The following is a 22,511-nucleotide window of genomic DNA, read 5'->3' on the forward strand; positions in this document are numbered from 1 at the left end:
GGGGCCTCGTGAGGGTTTGGCAGGGGAAAGGCCAGAGCTTCCCCCAGGGTGAAGGCGGGTCACACAAGTGTCTGCAGACAGAACTGGGTGTTGGCTGGTGCTGGCATAAGCTGCAGGGTCGGTGAACCCAGGGAGCCTGGAATGGGTGCAGGGAGGCTGGAGTGAGGGCAAATGTAAGTTTGGGGGAAGCAGGCTGGGGGCAGTGAAGAAGGAAATGTGACTCCCTCCAGGGAGAGAGAGACTTTCACTCCCTGTCAACTCTAGGGTGGCTCTAACTTTATTTCTAAATATCACATACACACACACACACACACACACACACACACACACACACACACTCTTGCAATCCTGATGTAGAAATAAAATACCATCTCATAACATATGAAACTTTATTAAAAAGAGAAAGGGGGACTCAGAGACAGGACAGCAGGTAGGGCGCTTGCTTTGCACCCGACCCACCTAGGTTCTATCCCTGGTAACCCCTATGATTCCCTGAGCACGACCAGGAGTAATTCCTGAGCATCACTGGGTGTGGCCCCCAAACCAAAATAAGATAAAAAAAAAATTGAAAGAGAACGGTATGTCACACTGTCTTTCATTACGAAAATAAACTACTAAGAGGAAAAGCAAACACCTAAGGAACAATTAATTGCCTGTCAGGTGAGTGTAAATAAGGCCTCATGGTCTTAATCAGCCCCGAGCATGTGCCCCCAAATCATACTCGGGTCTGAAAAATCGGAAGAAAATAGCAAAGTAAACTCCCCATAGCACTATCAGCAGCCTCAAAGGTCAGACTAGCACAACTACCAAGCCCTCTACAAGCCCCTATCCAAAACTCTACCCGAAAAGCATGAGAAAATGGGGGGGGGTCTCTCCACCAATCTCAGAGTCCAGTCTCCCCTCACCTGACGCCCAGAGATGCAGCCACCAGCCACCCCATCTACTTGGGCGCTCAGGAAGACACTCAGTTTGTCTGGATGTCTGTCTTGTTGGTTTTCACACATGCTGCCTGGTGGTGGTTCCCAGGGAATAGGGACCTGCAGAAATGTGGGGAGACCCTCTGGCTAGAGATCGAAGGAAGTATCCTTGACTGAGCTGCTCAGATCTGGCTCAGCACCTGCATTTTCAGGCCCATCTCCACCAGGACCCCTTTGCCAGTCCATCTTTGTAAACAGAACATTGCTAGAAAAGCATTGTAAACTCAGGTGTCGCCACGGGTTGGCACAAGGATAGAAGTGACTGAGGCTCCTGGCAGGGAGGGTCCCAGGGGGCACCTCAGGATAGGTAGCCTGAGATCATAGCCCCCCTGAGGTTGCAGGATCCTGGGCCAACTGCAGGAGGGAAGTAGCAGGCGAAGGAGGCACTGAGGTCCGAGATCCACCTTCCAAGAGATGCTGGAAGCTGGTGAAGAAGCGTCGTCCATTGTCTTATGAATAGAAAGGGGGAATCATGGCTGAAAGGACGAAAGGGTCCTTCCACAAACAGGGACAGTCTGGCCAGACCTTCGCAGTGTCCCCAACTCTCTGTTGTACCCCTGAAGGTGACTCACAGCTCGTTCAGTAGTAAATAAATAGCAGCCAGCAACTGTGAGTCCAGAGGGGTGGCCTGGCTCTGGCCACTTGTGGGTGCCACCAGCGGGGTACAGAGGTGCCAGCCGCTCACAGAGCCTCCGTGGGGAGCGCACAGGTCTGTACCTGCTGGTAGGGCCCCCGCTGGCGTGCCCAGCACAGCCGGAGAGACAGCCCCACGGTGGCCAGCAGGAGGAGGAAGCCTGTGATGAAGAGGATGACCAAAGCTGCCTTGGCACTTCGAGGCCCCAGCTGCTTCCCGAAGAAATAGAGCTGCTCCTGGCCAGACCCTGCTGTGGGGAGACAGGGGTCAGGGGTACTACCGGGGCCGCCATGGTCTGTGTGCACCATACCCATTATGGGGGTTCTTACCATTGGGAGGCACCGTCACTGCGGGGGACGCCCCTCCGGAGGGGGATTTGGTGGAATAAGGGACCCTGTTGTCTGATAGGGAGACAAGAGGGGGTTCAGTAAGCAAAATAGGCTCCTTTGGGGACATGCATTCATCCCGAACCAGTGAAATGACATTCGTCCTGCCCCATGCCAGTTGCTGCTGCCTGCAGTGGTGGGACAGGGCCCCGGCCCCTGGGCATTGCACTTGGGGTCCCAGCCTCATCTGTGACAGCTGCCCAGTGCCCACCCTGACTTCTGAACTCATGAGAGCAGCAAGAAGCCCATACCTCCCCCCACAACCCCCTGGCCCCTTGCAGGTCCTGCACCTATGTTCCGAAGGACCGTGTAGGTGGTCTCCATGCCGGCGTGGATGTGGTCAGACACGTGACAGTGTATAAGCCACGTGCCAGGGTGGTCCGCAAACAGCTCAATGGTCTGGAACGTGCCGGGAAAGAGATCGTACACATCCTCTCTGTAGGACTTATCTATCTGCAAAGGACAGAGCGAGGGTAGTGGAACTACGGAAAATGCCAACCAGAGGCCAGAGGCTGGTTATGGGGCAGGTCCCTAAGTTCAGTAAACTGGGGGACCCTGATGGCCACTATGGCTGTAGTGGTTCCTACTTTCTGGCAATGAACCTCTCTCTCTCTCTCTCTCTCTCTCTCTCTCTCTCTCTCTCTCTCTCTCTCTCTCTCTCTCTCTCTCACACACACACACACACACATACACACACACACACTGTGAGCGCTGGTCTGGGACATCCACAGAAAATACAGAGGCTTCCCCATCCTTTTTTATTGCCCACACCCATCAGTACTCAGGGGTTACTCCTAGCTCTGCATTCAGGGGTCATTCCTAGCAGTGCTCTGGGACTCATATGGGATGTTGGAAATGGAACCTGGGTCAGCCACGTACAAGGCAAATGCCCTCCCCACTGTGCCATTGCTCCAGCCCTCAGAGGCTGGGTTCTACATTCAGGATCAGGTCACTGAGATGGTGCTTTCTGAGTTAGACCTTCTTTTGCAGGACGCTCTCTCAGGCAATCAGCTGGAGCTGCTAGCCAACTGCTCCATAAAGAGACATACACGCCCCCCTTTAACTTCTTAATCAGAGCAATCAGAGTCACCACCAACCAGGCAAACTTCTGCCAATAGAGCTTGGAAAATTTCTTTTTTTTTGGGGGGGGGGTCACACCCGGCAGCGCTCAGGGTTACTCCTGGCTCTATGCTCAGAAATCACCCCTGGCAGGCTCAGGGGACCATATGGGATGCTGAAATTCAAACCTCTGTCCTTCTGCATGCAAGGCAAATGCCCTACCTCCATGCCATCTCTTCGGCCCCAAGCTTGGGAATTTTGAAGCCAAAATGCTCTGGCCACCAAGTTTTTGTTGAGTCCTCTATTATGCCTTGGTCCATAACCACACAAAAGTCTAGATAAACGGACTCAGAGGAAAGGACATGCTACAAATGTCTGGAATGAGAAAAGGATACTTTGGACTCTACAGAAATCAAAGTGATAATGAAAGAATATTGCAGACTAGGCTTTGCCCTTGAGCTCTGCAGCTCAGACTGCCTGAAAATACTCCTTTACTTGAGATCTATTGAGCCCACTCAATTATTTAAAGAAAATGAAACTGGATTAAGACCTTTCAACAAACTAAGCCCAATGACTTCATTGACAGAAGAAGCGAGTACATCAATTCTCAACAATTCCTTCCATAAAACAGGAAGGAAAAGCACCAGCCGAGGTGATGAGGCTGAACTTCCCCTGACATGAGAACTGGACAAGGGTATCTCCAGGACACCATAGGCAGAACATTCCGGAACTCAGGAGGGGTAGTGCATGCGGTGGGTGTTGGACATGTGGTTACATGTGCTTTAAGGCAGAACTTAGGTGATAGATGTTAAATGCATCTGCCATTTTGTAGGTCTGGCTTAGTTTGCCATTGTTAGTGTGGTTCTTAAAATGGGATCATAGAAAGGCAAGGCCCCCAAAGCAGGGAGGCCTTTCCGTAGAAAGCGTCAATCTCATCTTCTGGACCAGGCAGGTAGAAGGGTGAGACAAGGAAGGGAAAGATAGCCTTGCTATGTCTCGGGCTGGGTCAGAGCAGATAGCCACTCAAGCATGTCACCTCTAATCCAGCCCTGGCTCATGACACAGGAGACCATGCAAGGCCCAGCCCCCTCTATTAGAAGGCAAAGTCAAGTCAGTTTGGAGGCCCAGGATAGGGCCTGGCTGTGTGGCTTCCCTTATGGGCTCAGGCAGAAGGAAAGGGGAAGGAGAGGGACTTTCTGCAAGAGACCGCCAGAGGGATCTGGGACTGCACAGGATGAGGAAACAACTTCTGAAGGCAGAGTTTTCACAGTCTAAGACTTGTACAGAACCAGAGAGATAAGACAGTAGGGAGGGTGCTTGCCTGGCACATGGCAGACCCAGGTTCAATCCCCGACATCCCATATGGTCTCCTGAGCCTACCAGGCGTGATTCCTGAGTGCAGAGCCAGGAGTGACCTCTGAGCACCTCCGGGGGTGTATCCAAAACAACAACAAAACAAATACTCTGAGAGGTCAAGAGCTGTTAGGGAGGGGCCGGGCGGTGGCGCTGGAGCTAAGGTGCCTGCCTTGCCTGCGCACGGACCGCGGTTCGATCCCCCGGCGTCCCATATGGTCCCCCAAGAAGCCAGGAGCAACTTCTGAGCGCATAGCCAGGAGTAACCCCTGAGCGTCACAGGGTGTGGCCCAAAAACCAAAAAAAAAAAAAAAAAAAAAAAAAAAAGAGCTGTTAGGGAGTCAGTCCCCACTGTGTGGGGGCCAAGGGCCCACCATCCCCCCCACATGGCACCAGCCTGACCGAACGTACTTTGAAGAGGAAGCTCTCGGCATGGTAGTGGATGGTGTGGATGTCCACCTCGCTTCCCAGGCCCAGCAGGTACCAGTTTGTCATTGTGTCCTCATTCATGATGAGGCCGTGCAGATTCCCGAAAATCTTCCCATTGATAGCTATGAAGGTGAAGGCGAGACAGTCTCTTATCAGAGACACAACTTGTGTGTGTGTGTGTGTGTGTGTGTGTGTGTGTGTGTGTGTGTGTATGTGTGTGTGTTGCATCTGGCAATGCTCAGGGGTTAGTTGCTCCTGGCTCTGCACTCAAGAATAACTCCTGGCGGTGTTCAGGGGACCATATAGGATGCTGGGGACTGAATCCAGATTGGCTGCATGCAAGGCAAGTGCCCTACCTGCTGTACTATCTCTCTAGCCCCAAGGGACTCACTCTTTAGAAAGTGACCAGCCTCTACTTTCTAGCTTTTCCTCTCGCCATCCTTGAAAGGGAAAGGGAAGAAGATTTGGTGGGTGGGAGGGGCTTGAGGGGGTGAAAGGGGTCTTGGCAGGTGGGCGGAACCCGATGGGCTGGGAGGAGCTTTGACTGGGCAAGAGGAGCTTCATAAAATGGGAGGCATTTGGCGGGTGGGAAGGCCTTGATGACTTGGGTGGGCCTCGTCAGGGTGTGGGAACCTCTCTGAAGCCCACCTTGAGGCCCTCCCCAGCCTCCATGCAGAGTGGATCTGAGTGTGCAGAAGACATGAGAGGCCCAGGGCTCCTGGCGACCTGAGAACAGTCTTGAGGGTGGCATCTACCTCTCTGGCACCCAGGGGCCCTTCACACTGAGCTGGCTCCAGGACCAGGAGGAACCACACAGATTTTGCCACGGATCCCCCAGGATCCTCCTGTTAGAGCAATCCCTGGACAGTGAGTCCAGAACCTCCTTGGCCTGGCAGATAGGTAAGCCTTCGGGGTGGGGATCCCGGAGACACCCCGTCCTGGTGCCCTGTTCTGGGGCCTCCTGTGGCTGTGGGCTGGCCTCAAAGCTCCAGGCACGCTCTCACCGTGCATCTTGTTGCTCTCCTCGAAGTCGTCAGAGCGCCTGAAGTCTCGAGGGTCTTTGTTGAGGTACTTCTTGATGTTGTCGTCCAGGTACCAGGACTCGTTCTCGTTGAAGACCAGGAACAGGAGGGCGAACTCGTAGTCCACGTCGTTCCTCCGGCCCTTCTCGTCCAGCACCCCTTCTCTGCATGTGATCAGCGGCCCCATGAGCCCGCTGTAGGTGTCCTGGGAGAGGGAGAGGAAGAGGAAGAGGGAGAGAGAGGAAGGGAGGGAGGGAGGGAAGGAGAGGGGAGGAAGAGGGAGAGAGAAAGGAGGAGGAGGGGAGAGGAGAGGTGGGCATGAGGCCATGGTCACTGCGTGTAAAAGCCACGCTTAAAAGACTAGCCTCAGGGCCCGGAGAGATAGCACAGCGGCGTTTGCCTTGCAAGCAGCCGATCCAGGACCAAAGGAGGTTGGTTCGAATCCCGGCGTCCCATATGGTCCCCCGTGCCTGCCAGAAGCTATTTCTGAGCAGACAGCCAGGAGTAACCCCTGAGCACCGCTGGGTGTGGCCCAAAAACCAAAAGCCAAAAAAAAGAAAAGAAAAGACCAGCCTCAGAGCCCCAGATTGTAGGGAGATCTGTGCTTGGATTAGTCCGTGTGTGCATCTTACTCACTCAGTTTGGCATCGGCCACAGTGCTACCTGGGCAGTGCTCAAGTGCCACCAAGTGTCCCTGGTGTGGACATTGGTTTATTCTGCACAATTGGGTCTGGGCTGAACCTCATGGCCCCAGCTGGCTCCCACATGCCTGAGGATGCCTCCCATGTGTCACTGAGACCGATCTGCTTCTCTGCCACCCTTTGTATTTTCAGGTTCCTGGTTAGAGAGCATTTGCTTCTTGAGGCCTTTCAAAGTCAGGGGCCCAGACTGGAGATATATAGCACAGTTGGGAGAACCCAGACTGGAGGTACATAGCACAGTTGGGATAGTATTTGCCTTGCATGTGTCGGCCCGGGTTTTATCTCCGGCATCCCATATAGTGCCCTGAGCATATAAGGAGTAATTTCTGAATTTAGAGACAGGTGTAACCCCTGAACACCACCAGGTGTAGACCAAAAACAAAATAAAAAAACAAAGTTATGGACCTGGGCCACAGTACAGTAGGAAGGGCGTTTGCCTTGCTCTAGCCAACCAGTGTTAGATCCCCTGAGCATTGCCAGTTGAGACCCCAGATACAACAAAACAACAACCAAAAAAAAAGTTATGGATCTCACTCAGTCAAACAATTGGGTCAGCGGCTGGCACACACACTTACTTCAGACTACCTTGGAGAAGTCCAATGCTTGGCATGTGTGCTCTGAGGCTGACAGGCTGGTGACAAACCAGCCCTTCTCGGAGCTGCCCAGGGATTGAGCGAGGGGACCACACAGTCTCTGGTGCAACTTGGCAGGACTCCAGGCCTTCCCTGAGGTCTGGCTGCTCCCCCTTACCTTCACAAAGTCCACGGTTGAGTAGTAAACCCATGGTATGCAATTGGGGTCGGAGGGGCCGGGTCCAGACCGCTGGGGCACGTTCCATCTGTACGTCTTTATCTCTCCTAAAAAACAGAAGCAGTCGAACCAGTGTCACCTGCCCCTGAAGGTGACCTAAAGAAATACCTGGGTGCATGGCTCTATGGGATGGGACTGGGCCCCTTGGAACCTTCTGATGCCTCAGACATGCCCTGTGCTGTAGAGGGAAGGAAGGGCAGAGTCCCCCTGAGATGATTCTCTAGCCCTTCCCTGCTTCTGCCAGCCTTATTGTCCCCTGTTCCTGGAGCTAGAGGGCTGTGTCTCCCCATCACAGCCTCCCTGACCCCAGCCTGCTGCCATCCAAACCCTCCCACATGGGGATTGTCCCCACAAGCATAGTCAGCAGCATAGGTCCCGTCATCACCGAGAGGCGAGAATGGCTAGAGTGGAGGTGCACCTTCTTCTCTCATGCTCTACACCCCTTCACCCCAGTAGCTCACCTCCTTCAAACCCTTGTCTCCTCAGCCCCCTCTCCTCACCCCCCTCCTTTTTTCGTGTGTGGGTTTTTTGGGCCACACCTGGTGACGCTCAGGGATTACTCCTGGCTCTGCGCTCAGAAATTGCTCCTGGCTCAGGGGACCATGTGGGATGCTGGGGATCAAACCCACGTCCGTCCTGGGTTAGCTGTGTGCAATGCAAATGCTCTACTGCTGTACTACCACTCTGGCCTTTTACCCTCTCTTCTCAACCTCGTCTCTTCATTCCCCTCTCCTCACCCCTGTAACTCATCCTTTTCCTCACCTCTGTAGTTCACCCCTCTCCTTACCCCTGTAGCTTACCTCATGGCCCAGGTCCCCATGTGGCACATAGACCTCTGCTATGGCTCATTTGAGGCATGGGGGTGGGGAGTGGGGTTTCTGTGATAAAGTGGATAAAACGGGCACAGTATAGGCAGGATCTGGCCCCAAGCTCCCTCCCTTGCTGGCCCCAGTGGAACCATGAGATGGTGTCCTCTCAGGTTGAGGTGCTAAGATGCAAGAGAGAATATGGACGGGACCTGGCATGTCCTACCTGGCTCAGTGGCTGGCACTTGCAGCTGCCTCCCACTGTCCATGGCCTCCACACCTTGCGCCCAGATGGAGTAGGGCCGCTGGGCCTTGTTCTTGAACACCACCAGGATGGAGTCGCCCACCTCAGCGTGGATCATGGGGCCTGAAAGCAGAGCATGAGGATTATCCCTGCTCTCCTGGGCTCCTCCGCTTCAGCAGTGATGTGACGCTGCTCCGGGGAGCAAGAGCCAACATACGTGTGCTGCCCATTATTAATGAGGTGCTGACCAGTTGGGGCAGGGCCTGGCCATCCTCCTGGGGGAGACTGTCCTCCCCCCACTCATACGCGGAAATCACATATTCTCAGTAAACACGCACATTTGTGCTGAGGCAAAGGCTGACATTTTTTGGTTCTGCTGTGACATGCATTGCAGGAGGGGAGGGCTGTGTCCACCAGCCCTTGCAAGGCTGACCTGCCATGTGCAGACAGTCTGGGAACTACTGATTGAGTGTGCCCTGACCCTGGGGGTACCTTCAGAGCTGGGCACTGGGGCTATGTGCCAGCAGGGCCCAAAGCCCTGAGGGGGACAGTGTCCCACTGTGAAGACATAGTATGGCCTAACTGCATCACTTGTTCCTCTCCCCACAGACTGTCTGTGCAGGAGAAGCCGGTGCTGCCTCGACAGGCCTGAGTGACCAGTGAGGCTCCTTAGGTAGCATCTGTGTGAAGTGGAGGGTGGGGACCTCCGGAGGTGGCTCTGAGGCCTCTGCTCAGGGACTTATCTGTGACCTTTGTGATGAGCTTTGGTGCCACCAGGATGTTCAGTGACCTGGGTGTGCCTTCTGCCCTTTGGCCCTCCGCGAGGCCAAGCACCATCCGACACTGTCTCCATAGCCCTCACAAGGCTCTCTGGGCAGCTCAGCACTGGCTGTTCCTTCAGAGAGTGACTCACACCCACAAAGGGTGCTTCCAGGCTGACTCATGGGCGGTGGCACGGGAGCTTGCATGCCAGTGCTAATGGGCATGGGGGTGGAGAGGCACCTAGGCATCTGGCAGGGCTTGGCTCTCCCTTGGAGCTGCACCAGGCAGCGCATCACAGCACATTGCCAAGAGCGAGCTCACTCGGGCTGGGGACGATGCCAGGGGGCCTGCATGTTTGCTCTGCTCTGGACCTGTCAGGGGCCCTGCAGACTCCGTCTGAGTGCCAGGCCCAGTGCCAGGTGATGGTTCTCAAAGGCGCCCCTCTCCCTCAGAGGAGCAGGCCTGGGAGAAGCATGACGGACTCTGGCAGCACTTGGAGCTGTCGCTGGCAGGTGCACAGTTCTGCCAGGCACAGGGTCTGAGACTGCTCCCTGGCACGCAGAGCTATTTCCTGCCCGGGCCCACCAGGCAGCTAGCTGCCTGAGATTGTGTCTGACTCAGCTGCCAGTGGGGCCAGAGAACTGGTTCTGGGGTAGGAGCAGCAGGACGCTCTGCCCTCTGACCCTCCAGGACATGGCCACAGGCCTCCGTGGGTGTGAATGTTGTGTTTATGTGTGAGCTGCTTATGTGTGAATGTGCTTATGCGTGTACATGTGTGTATGCATGAATGTGAGCGTGTGCACGCGTGGATGTGAGCACCCACGAGCATGTGAGCACTGCACAAACACGTCTATGAGCTTCCACGTGCACCCCACAGCCTGTGCCTTACCCAGGAGTTCCAGGTGCTCCTCGCGCGGGGGCCTGGCCTTGATCTCCACAAACTCGCCATCCGTGTACTCCCGGTACACCACCTTCTTGTACTGGGAACCAATCCAGTTCTCCGTGTGGTTCATGAAGATGTCTCCGTGCCTGCAGGCCAGAGCAGCACAGGGTGACGTTACCCGAAGGCACGAGTTTGTGGGAGTGCCCAGCGACGAAGGTATTGCTGGGAAGGGTTTCAGAGTCTGGCCTGGGATGGAAAGGGCCGGTGTTCGTGTGGAGAGTGGACTCACGGTGGCAGGAAGGGGCAGCCTGCACCGAGTCCTCGGGCAGGCTTAGGAAGTGTTGTGCCTCCCGTGGGCCTAAGACCCCACCAGACACGTGCCAGCCCCGATTCCTGCAGCATAGAGCTAGGCTGCAGGAATCCATCAGCCTCCCCAGCAGGAGAGCTGGTCAGGGCACACCAAGGTGGCTAGACCTCTGCTGGGTTTGTGCCCCTGGGGGTGACAGAGGCATAGTTGCCTGTAAGAGTCACAGAAGTTCCTGGGAGTCACAGTCTGTCAGTGGAAGACACGGGCCACCTGTCTCTTCTCTCTCATGCCCATCTCTCCTCACACCCCTGCTTGTTCAAGGAAGTCTGATTTATGCCCTGGCACCGTGGTACCCATTGCCAGGACCTGGTACAAACCAGGTTGTTGCATCCTCTTAACCTCATACTATCCTCCCTTCTGTGCCCCCAAGTCCCTGCTCTGAGCCACCAACCCTCTGGGATTGTCCTGGGCCCCTGGGCCTGCTAGGGCTGAGCCCTGATCTGACATCAGGTATGCCAGGAAAGGAAGGGAAAACCAGGCTGGTGGGCACACATGTGCTTGGGCTGGCCATCAGGGCCAGCAGTCCTTTTGGGAAGGCATGGCAGGACCATGCTGCAGGCAGGGTCCCAGCCTGTGTGTTCCCATTAGTGGGCACATGGCATTGCCTCCCCCACAATCTTTTGTGACTCGCAGCTCCTGGAAGTCCTGGTGGTCCTCAAACTTTTTAAACAGGGGGCCAGTTCACTGTCCCTCAGACTGTTGAAGGACCAGACTGTAGTGAAAATAAAAACTATGAACAAGTTCCTATGCACACTGCATATATCTTATTTTGAAGTGAAGAAACAAAACGGGAACAAATACAATATGTGGCCCGTGGGCCGTAGTTTGAAGACCCCTGTCAGGGCCTAGAGTTGCTTCTGCCAGCACAGTAGTGACTGGATAGGAGTCGGCTGAGTGTCCCGGGAAGAACAGAGCTTCCTGCACCTGCTTGGTGCCGAGGCTGTCAGGCACAGGGGCTTCTGCAGCAGCCTGCCTGAGTGTTAAGTTTCTCCAGCTCTGTTCTGCGGCCCTCTCCTGCCCTCCTTACTGGGCCTCCCTTTGCCCCCTGCTGGCCCCCAACCTTGCAACATGACACTCTCCCACCCATGTCCTTCTTGCCCATGGCTGCCTGGGAATATCGAGGGGCCTACAGGAGCCCTCAGGTGCATGGCTGAGCATTGCTGCTATTAGAAGGAAGCGGGAGTGGGGACTGGAGTGATAGCACAGTGAAGAAGGCATTTGCATTGAACATGGCTGATTCCCAGCATCCCATAGTTTCCCTCGAGCACTGCCAGGAGTGATTCCTGAGCGCAGAGCCAGGAGTAACCACTGAGCACAGACAGCAGGGTGTGGCCCTAAAACCAAACCGAAAATATGAAACAAAAAACTGCACAACTATGAATAACAAAAACAAACAAATAAACAAGCAAGAAACCAAAACCTGGGGCCAGAGATATAGCACAGCAGTGGGGCATTTGCCTTGTATGTGGCCAACCCAGGAGGGATCCATTTTGATTCCCAGCATCCCATATGGTCTCCCAGCCTGCCAGGGACAATTTCTCAGTGCAGAGCCAGGAGTAACCCCTGACCGCCACTGGGTGTGGTCTAAACCAATCAATCAATCAATCAATCAATAAATAAATATATAAAGTTAAAAAATAAAATAAAAAACCAAAGCCTACCCAACTATGAGTAACTCTGCAATCAAAACAAACAATTTTGAATAAAGTAAAAACAAAAGCAGCAGTGGGGCTGGAGAGATAGCATAGCGGGTAGGGCTTTTGCCTTGCACATGGTTGCCCTGCGTTTGATCCCTGGAGTCCCAGATAGTTCCCATCCCAGATAGTCCCCTGAGCACAGCCAGGAATAACTCCTGAGGGCAGAGCCAGAAGTAACCCTGAGCACCACCAGTGTGATCCCAAAACATAAAAGAAAAAAGCAGGTTTTTGAGGGGCCGTTTCAGTGGGCAGGGGTACCTCACTGCCATTTCTGGGGGCCACAGACCCTTCTTCAGCTGTCCTGGCCCAGAAGCTATGGGTCACCCCCCCCCCCTTCCATGCAGGAGGACGTCACTTTTGTCCACCAGGAGACGCTGGGACCCGCCTCCCTGGGCTCTGCACCTGCTCTTAGCCAGCAGGGGGCCTGCAGCAGATGCATCTGGGGCTGAGCCCGGTCAGCAGGGCAGGTACCAGATAGGCGGTGACAATGATAGACAGAGGGCAGGGCAGCAGGGACAGCTGGATGGCACCAGAGACTGCACCTTGCTCGGCTCCTCCCTCCCCATCTGTGTTCAGTGCCCATGAGACTCCTGATTGGCTCTCCTGGTTCTTGGGGCCCTCCTTGGAGTGCTCCATGCTGGCTGGCTGGCTGGCAGCGATGCCATGGGTGTCCCATCCCGGCTGGGGACTCTGCCAAGGCCCTAGCTCCCCCCCCCCCCGGGTTGTCCCCATGCAACTGCCATGAGCAGCCCAGTGCTCATGCCACCCACCTGCCCTTCCCTCTCCCCAGCAGTCCCTCAGGGACCACAGGGCTAGGGATGCCCTGGTCACCCACAACAGGGACATCCTGGCCCGCCTGCTCCCTCCCTCCTTTGCACTGGTCTCTGCTGCAGAGACGTGACCCCAAGAGCCCGTGGTACCTTTCCCCTCCTGCGTCCATGTGCTGCTTTTCGAACTCCCAGTTTTTGTTAGGGGCATAATCCCATTCTACCTCCTCGGCGGCGATGTAAAAGGTTCTGATCATCCCGTAGGGCTGCTCAGAGGGCTCCTTGCGGCCGCAGCTGCCGACCTCGTAGATCTGGTTCATGCCTCTGGCGGAGTGGTGCAAGGTGGAGCAGAACACCCTGAAGAGACCTGCGGAGACACTGCCCCATTCCAAAACAAGATGCCCCTCCATCTAGGATTGGGCTTAGAGAGCTCGGTTCTAGGGGCCAGAGCGACAGTGTAGCAGACAGGGCGCTTGCCTCGCATACAGCCAACATAGGCCAACACAGGTTGACACAGGCCGAAAAGGCTTTGCCCAAAGCCAACCCAGAGACTCAGAGCCCAGGAAAAAGGCTATAGTTCTTGTGGTGTTCGTGGCATGGAGCCTGCTGCCGTTCCATGCTTGGGATGCTTGGTCCTGCATGCCAGAACTATCCAGCAGGCCCCCAAAGAGAATGTCCTTGAACATCCTTGTTCCCAGACACCCAGACCACCAGTCACACCGCCATCAACAGGAGGAAACATGGGGTTTCCAAGGCAAGGGCTGGGGAGTTCCTGGCATCAGACTGGAAACCAGGGGAAGGTGGGGAGACCCTGACAGCAATGCTGCAGCGTCCCTGGGTGCCATGAAAAGGACAGCATTCAAGGAGAGCTGAGCGGGATCAAGGCACCCACAGGATCCCTCTGAGTCTGGAGGAAGTGCTAGATGGTGGGAGTGTCCAAGTCTTGCTGCCATGGTGCTCCATCCCTGACAGATCTCTAAGGGAGGGATGGGGTGGCCTGAGGGGGGACCAGGGGCCTACCAAAGGGGGTGAAAGGATCACCTTGGTGGGAGAAGGAGCCTGGGAGATGCCCTGGGCTGAACCCCCTCAGGCACTCCCAAGTCACCTCTGGAGGGATCTAAGTTCGAGCTTTCTTGGTGTGAGTGTGTGTGAGGGGGGACCAGGAACATTCAGGGGTGGGGTAAGACTGTTTAGAGGCCCCCCACTTTAGCTTTGCACAAGTGCCCCATAGCATGGTAGAAGCCACACGTGAATTCTGATTCTTTTTTTTTTTTTTTTTTTTTGGTTTTTGGGCCACACCTGCCGGTGCTCAGGGGTTACTCCTGGCTGTCTGCTCAGAAATAGCTCCTGGCAGGCACGGGGGACCATATGGGACACCGGGGTTCGAACCAACCACCTTTGGTCCTGGATCGGCTGCTTGCAAGGCAAACGCCACTGTGCTATCTCTCCGGGCCCTTGTGAATTCTGATTCTTGATTCTCTTCCAGCGCCCACGGAAGCATCCAAGCCCTAAAGGTCTCTCTCAGGGTCACAGAAAAGAACAGGGGGACACAGCTCGGCCCCAGGGCTCCAACTCACCTGCGTGGTCGGGCTGCATGAAGGCCGTGGTGGCTACGTGGGGAAACAGGGCAAGGCTGTCGCGGTGCGTCCCCCGGAGGTGGATGGTGTTTCCTTGGAAGTAGACCCCATGCATGTCGGTGTCCGTGCCCATCCCAATGAGGTGCCAGGCCACGCGCTCCCCTCGGCACATCTGCAAGCCTGGCTGGTTGCCGTACATGTAGCCGTTGACAGCTGGAAGGCGGGAGAGGGAGAAGGGGCTGAATGAGATGAAAGGCAGTCAGAGCCCAGGAGAGTGAGGACTCTGGGAGACACTACCTGAGAAAAGGCCCCAAGTTACGGGAGCCCCATTTCAAGCCGCCGACAGACCTGTCCACACATTTCGGTCAGGCCTCATGGCTCCTCAAACACTGCTGCCAGTAGGCCTTGGGTCTGGTCGCTGGGGGGCCCTGAGTACTGGGTATTGTGCACCTCTGCACCGTACTGTCCCCTCCTAAATTACACGGTGCCCCCTGCTATGCACTGTCTCCCCCCAATCCCTCACCGTGCATCCGGTTGGACTTCACAAAGTCCTTATCTTCCTTGTCGACGCTGAAGGGATGCCACGTGAACTTCCGGATGTTCTCATCAAGGTAGCTGCTGAAGTTCTCGTCAAAGACTGTGAAGAGGAGATAGAACTCCTTGTCTATCCCCTTCTACAGAGAAAAGAAAAGCAATGCTGGGGCCTGGGGTCTTCAGCCCCTCCCAGAGACGGTTCCGTGTCCGCATGAGGGGGGCACACGCCTATCAGGGCTCCTAGCTCTTCATGCCTCTCTGTCCAGGAGAACCGAGCTTCAGAGGAGCATGGAATGCACCTCCCAGGACCCACTTGCCCCCATGCTGACTCTGCGGCTTTCTCTCTGTGAAATTCCGGAGTCAAGACCGTGAGCACCCTAAGTGCTTTGTCCACTCTTCTGTGCCCTCCTGCCCCCTTGCATCCAGCCAGAGGAATCCTTGGGGCCTGCTAGAAGCACCATTTCATCCTCTGTGGGGTCCTGGCTGTAGTGTTCTGCTTCATGATTGCAGTCTGCTTTATGATTCTAGAACTTGGGAGAATTCCTTTCCCAAGGGCCTGGACTCCGTGCAGAGAGAAAGGCATTTTGCACTGACTCTTCTGTTTTTTTTTGCTTTGTTTTTGTTTTGGGGCCATACCTAATGGCACTCAGGCATTACTCCTGGCTTTGAGCTCAGAAATCACTCCTGGCAGGCTCAGGGAACCATATGGGATACTGGGTGTTGAATGGAAGTCAGCTGAATGAAAGGCAAACACCCTCCCCATTGTGCTATGGCTTTGGTCCGGTGTGTTAACTCTTCACCTCTCGCCTTACCTGTGTCCCATCGGCATTGAGGGTGCCCGGTTTACACACCAGCAGGGGCCCTACCAGGCCAGCACTGGTGTCCTTGATGGCCTCCACGGCTGAGAAGTAGAGGTAGGTGAGGCATGGCGGGTCATCATCTGTGGGGGCCACACTCTCGGTCACCGTCCACTTGTATGTGAAGGTCTCCCCGGGCCTCACATGAGACCCTGGTTTCAGAAAGCCTGAAGGTGAGGGACACAGTCACTCCATCTTGAATGCCTGAGAATGTGCACACACAAACACACAGACACAAACTCACAAATACACAAATGCATGCGCACACACATACACACGGACTTAAGTGAATGTTTCCCAGGACCCAGGGCTTGAAGGCCTCAATCAGGATTTGTCGGCAAAGCATAAGGTGCCTGGACTGTTGTGTATTTTTGTAATATTGTTTTTGCCTGTCATCCCACCTGGATCTTCCAGGTGGGGGCGATTAAGGAAAGAATAGAATAGCTTGTTGGGGAGACGTAAGGGGCTTTTTTTGCCAGAGCTGATGGCTGGTTCGGTTTGCTTTTTGGAGCTAGCTACACACTGACAAAAGACTCTCTTTGCTGAACCTTTGGTTCCTTAATCTTTTGTCTGTGTTGATTATTTACTCCGGATATTATTACCAGGGTCTCCCCCAAAAGGGGGAGACAGAAGAATGGGATTTAATTTATCTTTCTGGGAGTTATTTGTGGACTCAGAAATTATCAATAAGGAGTTCAAATTACACCAACACTGGACTTGCCCCTCAGACCCCCTATAAAGCTGATGAGGGTGGCTCAGAAGTGCCTTCCTGAAGGGACAGTCCAGAGCACCAAGGGTGGACAAGATATGGCCGGTCGTGAGTTTTTAGTCCACAGGCAGTTTATGAGGGAGTCTCAGCTCAGCTCAGCTCAGCTCAGCTCCCACGGGAAGGATCACACAACTCAGAGGCTGGAAAGGGTTCCAGGGTCACTCAGGGCCGTGGGAAGGGCTCCGGGATACTCTGGAGGCCGGGAAGGGCCCCAGTCCCAGGCACTGGTGGAGCAAAGCAGGTTCTCACCATCAGCGTTCGGGGCGGCATCAGAAGCCTTGTCGTAGTGTACACCGTGGGGCAGGACACTGTAGGGTCTGTCAGCTTTGTTGGCAAAGGTCACCAGCAAGGTGTCGCCCACCTCTGCCTTGATGACGGGGCCTGCAAGTGTGGACAGGATGGCCCAGAGGAGGGCAGGGGTAGAGTGAGGCCTGAGAGCAGCCGAGAAGGTGGCATTTCTACGCTGTGATGGCTCCCTCTCCTTCGGCCCTTACCTAGAATTCCAAGGTGGGCTTCCACCTCTGAAGGCCTCCTGCGCCTCGTGAAGGCCGCATCCTCATACTGCACATACTTTGCTTTCCAGTAGCGGCCCCCAATCCGGTTCTCCCCTTGTGTGAAGTAGGGTGCCGAGTCACTGAGGAACCACAGGGTCCCGTTAGGGAGAGAACAGCCTCTGCACCCCAAGTCTCCACATCCCGATTCTCTTCTCCTTTTCTCCCTCGAGTCAGCTCTCCCTTCCCTTCTGGGCCCAAGGATAAGGCAGTCCAAGGAGAAGGACCTTCCTCCTCACACTCAAAGATGGGGTGTCCATGGGGCAGGAGAGATAGCACAGCGGTAGGGTGTTTTCCTTGCATATGGCCAACCCAGGAGGGACCTGATTTGATTCCTGGCATCCCATATGGTCCCCCAAGCCTGCCAGGGGTGATTTCTGAATGAAGAGCCAAGAGTAACCCCTGAGCACCACTGGGTGTGACCCCAAAACCAATCAATTAATCAATCAATCAATCAATAAAAGCTTAAAAAAATGAGGTGCCCTCTCAACTTTAGGAAACTGGAATTCCACATGCTGCCACCCTCCCTGCTGATATCTGTGAAGTCGGGGTGCCCTGGGGAAGCTGCCCGAGAGCCGGCAGGACCCAGGCCCGTTCCATCCATGGAGCCAGTCCTGGCTGTTTTCCAGTAGCCAAGCATGAGCTGGCTCCTGACCATGTCCTTCCTTCCTCTGGGCCCGCTCTCCACAGTCATACCTGGGTCCAAACCCAGAGCCACCCAGGCTCCCATGACTCCTCAGAGGCACTCACCTGCCTGAGGCGTTGAGGGGAAGGCCATTGAATTTATTATAGCCTTGAGGTGCATAATCCCAGAGAACTTTCTCAGCCGCCAGGAAGTAGCGTCTCTGCCGGCCACTCATCACAGCCTCAGAGGTGCCACTCTTGCAGTTGCCAACGTTGTACTGGCCCAGCATGCCCGCTGTAAAGAGATGACCACCAGCCAGGGTATGAGTGCCCAGAGGTGCTGCCCACACACCTGACAGCAAAGCTGGCAGGTCCACTCAGCGGCTTTGTGAATTGGCCAAAAGAAAATAAAACCAGAAATGAAATAGAAAGTAAATGAGGGGTTGAGGACCTCTTGCCCTACATGCATGAGGCCCCATGTTTTATCCCTGTCCCAGCATGGCCCCAAGTACTGCTGGGGTCCAGGAGAGGCCCTGCCCCAGACAGGGAAGAGCAAATGACAGGAATGTCCACACCAGTGACCAAAGATCTGCATGTAAATCACCATTGAAAAAGAAAGAAAAAGTTGGAGCTGGAGTAATGCACAGTAGTAGGGCTTTTGCCTTGTACTTGGCTGACCCGGGATGAACCCAGGTTCAATCCTCAGCATCCCATATGGTCACCCAAGCCTGTCAGGAGTGATTTCTATAATCCCTGAGCACCACCAGTGTGGCCCCAAAACCAAAGTTTAATTTGGGGGCTAAAAAGATAATATATTAGGTAGGACACTTGCCTTGCTCAGAGCTGACTCAGGTTACATACCCGGCATCCCATATGGTCCCCTGAGCCCGCCATGAGCTATTTCTCTGAGCATAGAGCCAGGAGTAACCCTTGAGCCCCGCTAGTGTGGCCCCAAAAACAACAAAAAAAAGAAAGACGAAAGAAAGGAAGGAAGGAAGGAAGGAAGGAAGGAAGGAAGGAAGGAAGGAAGGAAGGAAGGAAGGAAGGAAGGAAGGAAGGAAAGGAAGGAAGGAAGGAAGGAGGGAGGGAGGGAGGGAGGGAGGAAGGAAGGAAGGAGAGAGGAAGGAAGGAAGGAAGGAAGGAAGGAAGGAAGGAAGGAAGGAAGGAAGGAAGGAAGGAAGGAAGGAAGGAAGGAAGAGTCAACTTTCTACAGCTAATGGAATTGGGCTGAGAGATGAAACAGGATTTAGGCATGCGCCTGCTGTATGAGTGATGCTGGTCAGTCATTGGCACCACCTATGGTGCCCCGAGCATCCTCAGGGGACCATTCCTGAGCATAGACCCACAAACATCTCCAGTACTGCCCGTGTAACCTCAGCATTCCCCCGCAAAAAAAAAAATGGGTGAGGGATATGAAGAGCTAATTCACTAAAAATATGTAATATTAAAGTATACTATATAACTCACCAAAAATGTGTCACCGAAATATACTATGCCACTTACCAGAAAAATCACTCCAAATAGACTACCACTCACTAAAAAAATATTACCTGAAATAGACTATACTACTCACTAAAAACATGTCTCCCCAAATATACCATGCCTCTCACCCCAAATATACTATACTACTCACCAAAAATATCACTCCAAAATATACCACTCACGAAAAATATCCCCCCAAAATATACTATGTCACTCATCAAAATATATCACCCAAAAATGCTATACCACTCAATATATCAATCCAAAATTCAATCACACCAAATTCTACTATACTACTCACCAAAAATATATCACCACCGAATACACTATACCAGTGGTCGACAACCTGCGGCTCGAGAGCCACATGTGGCTCTTTCCACTTTTAATTTGGCTCTTCTGTGTGCCGGGCAGCCGCTCCAGGAGTCAGGACTCTGCTCCTAGCCTCTGTCAGTGCGCGCCCTGTGTGGCTCTCAAAATAAACTTCAATTTTGGTTTTGGTGAGATTTGGCTCAGTTGAAAAAAAAGGTTGCCGACCACTGCACTATACCATTCACCAAAAAATACATCACTCCCTGGGGCCAGAGTGATAACATAGTGATAGGGCATTATGCGGCCAATCCGGGACGGCCTGGTTCAATCATCAGTATCCCATATGGTCCCCTGAGCCTTCCTTCCAGGAGTAATTTCCGAGAGCAGAGCCAGAAGTAACCCCTGAGCATCACTGGGTGTGGCCCCCTAAAGCCCCAAACCAAAAAAAAATCACTCCCAAATACACTGTACTATTCACCAAATTACAACAAATTATACTATATCACATCAAATTACACTCTACCACTTGCCAAAAATATATTAGCATCTAATACCACCCCCAAACACACTATACCACTCACAAAAAATACCTCTCCAGTGGCCAGAGAGATAGCACAGCAGTAGGGTGTTTGCCTTGCATGCAGCCAACCTGGGAGGGACCTGGTTCAATTCCTGGCATTCCAGATGATCCTCCCAGCCTGCCAGGGGTAATTTCTGAGCAAAGAGCCAGGAGTAACCCCTGAGCACCACCGGGTGTAGCCCCAAAACCAATCAATCAACTTAAAAAATATATATATATATATATCCCCTACCAGTGCACTGTAATACTTTCTAGTAATCTCATGACACTATGGCCCACTGCCCTGCTGGTCACTATAGAAAGACAAACCATTCTGGGCATTGACAGAAGGTGGAGAGGTCCACACCCATGAAGGCCATATTTGTCAGAAAATTTGGTCACCCAGGTCCACAGCATCGCAGAAGCAAACTCCTTGGGTCTGACCTTCCAAAGACACCCAGTTGCATGCCTAAAGTATGCACAGCTCTTACTTGCATGAGTTGGGAAGGAAGGGCACTTGAACTCATGTGATTTGCCTTGCTCAGCCCAGAGCTGCATCTGACATATAGGGACTGAGTGCCAGCACGCTCATAAGTGTGGCCCAGCTGGCCATCACAGATCGACTATGGAGTAAGTCTATGCTACCAAGAGGGACCCTGAAGTGGCCCCTGTGAATGGGCACAGGGCTGGCCAGGTCCCTGATGGAAGCTTGAATCCCCTCCTTTAAGCCCTGCCATGGTCCGTCAGCTTCATAGTCTTACATTCACCCAATGAGCCCAGGGATTCTCGGTGTACAGCACCCAGACTCTTTCCTGGCTTCATTTCTGCACACAGACACCCAAGTCATTTTTCCTGACTGTCACTACATGCTTGATGCACCAGAAGTGCTCACTGTGGCCTCTAAACTGTACCCAAGGACTGAGAGTCCCCACATTCTGCTCAAATCCACCCCCCTGGTTGATTGTCTGTGTCAAACTATGCTTTCAGGGGCTCCTGGTTTCCCTCAGGCAGTTCAAGCCAATACTTCAGGTGGGCACCAGCCAGTGAGCGCTGTGTGTCTATCCCCTCCTGTCCCCGGTCCATGAAGCTCAGAGACAGGGGCCCCAGCCCAGCAGCGAGCAGCCCCTCACCTTGCAGGTGGTCGCTGACTTGGCAGGTGATCATCCACTTGCCAGGGTTCTCCACGAGCATCTCTGCAGTGAGGAAGGTGGCAGGGAACAGGTTGACCACGTCGGTGCGGTGGCCCCGGCTGACGAAGGTATTGCCGTAGAAGTAGATGGAGTGGATGTCTATCTCGTTCCCCATCCCGAACAGGTGCCAGGACACCGACTCCCCCACGCACATCTCGGGCTCAGGGAAGTTCCCGAACAGGAAGCCGTTGAGAGCTGGAAAACGAGAGTGTAACTGGGGACAGGAGACCCACGCAAGTTGGCCACGGTCAGACACGGCCACACACAGACACACATCGGCACACTCAGCTCACACGCACTCACCATGCATCTTATTGCTTCGCTGGAAAACAGCATCATCCTTGTCCACCGAAGCAGGGTTTGTGCAGAACTCCTGGATGTTCTCATCCAGGTACCAGCTCTGGTTCTCGTCCACCAGCGTAAACATGATGACGAATTCCCGGTCCACGTCTGTCCGAGTCCCCGTATACTGATTCAGGATACCTGGAAGCATGTTCCAGAGAGACAAGGGTCAGGGCTGACGGGAGACGAGTCCCACACCTTGCCAAAAGGTGAGTCGGAGATGGTCAGAGACGTGTGTGTGTGTGTGTGTGTGTGTGTGTGTGTGTAAGGGGGGTGTCCCAGCTTACATGCTGCAGAGGCTCTACAAACTGAAGGAACTGGAGGGAGTGAGGGAGGGAAGGAGAAGGAAGAAAGGAATGAAAGAAGGGAAGGAAAGAAAGAAAGGAGGAAAGGAAGAAAGAAAAGGAGAGAAGATAGGAAGTAAGGAGAGAGGGAAAGAAGGAGGAAAGAGGAACGTGGAAAGGAGGGAGGGAGGAAGTGTGACCTGAATTCCCATCATCTCAAACTGTCACACAACCCTGTCCCCCCCATCACTCCCACAGATAGCCCCCTATTAAGAGGGCTGGAACAATAGCACAGCGGGGGACAGGTAGGGTATTTGTCTTGTATAATGCCAACCAGGATTCTATCCCGGTATCCCATATGGTTCCCTGAGCCTGTCAGGAGTGATGGCTGAGTACAGTGCGGTAGCTAAACTCACAATTTTTTCTCCCTAGACAGAGCAAACATTCTGTTTTCTCCCTCGATAGAACAAATGTCCTGTTTTTCCTTTAAACAAAGTATACATTTATGTTTTCCCTTAAAACAGAGCACTTATTTT

General features: G+C 53.8%; 1 protein-coding gene across 1 annotated transcript in view; it reads right to left on the reverse strand.

Annotated features, from left to right (window-relative positions):
- Nucleotides 1-1,658: 1,658 nt before the first annotated feature.
- The window catches only part of HEPHL1 (hephaestin like 1), a 31,319-nt gene continuing 10,466 nt past the window's right edge, over nt 1,659-22,511 (reverse strand). The window contains exons 4-20 of the mRNA XM_049778540.1: nt 21,653-21,832; nt 21,290-21,544; nt 17,936-18,104; nt 17,129-17,268; nt 16,884-17,015; nt 15,821-16,032; nt 14,998-15,148; nt 14,475-14,687; nt 13,051-13,264; nt 10,073-10,212; nt 8,404-8,544; nt 7,312-7,418; nt 5,843-6,065; nt 4,821-4,960; nt 2,288-2,450; nt 1,941-2,012; nt 1,659-1,861 (exon numbers count right to left, since the gene is read on the reverse strand). Coding sequence (XP_049634497.1) covers nt 1,659-1,861; nt 1,941-2,012; nt 2,288-2,450; nt 4,821-4,960; nt 5,843-6,065; nt 7,312-7,418; nt 8,404-8,544; nt 10,073-10,212; nt 13,051-13,264; nt 14,475-14,687; nt 14,998-15,148; nt 15,821-16,032; nt 16,884-17,015; nt 17,129-17,268; nt 17,936-18,104; nt 21,290-21,544; nt 21,653-21,832 — 2,855 coding nt within the window. The remainder of the gene's footprint in view (nt 1,862-1,940; nt 2,013-2,287; nt 2,451-4,820; nt 4,961-5,842; nt 6,066-7,311; nt 7,419-8,403; nt 8,545-10,072; nt 10,213-13,050; nt 13,265-14,474; nt 14,688-14,997; nt 15,149-15,820; nt 16,033-16,883; nt 17,016-17,128; nt 17,269-17,935; nt 18,105-21,289; nt 21,545-21,652; nt 21,833-22,511) is intronic.

The sequence above is a fragment of the Suncus etruscus genome, chromosome 8 (genome assembly GCF_024139225.1).
Source record: "Suncus etruscus isolate mSunEtr1 chromosome 8, mSunEtr1.pri.cur, whole genome shotgun sequence".
In the NCBI taxonomy this organism is placed as follows: Eukaryota; Metazoa; Chordata; class Mammalia; order Eulipotyphla; family Soricidae; genus Suncus; species Suncus etruscus.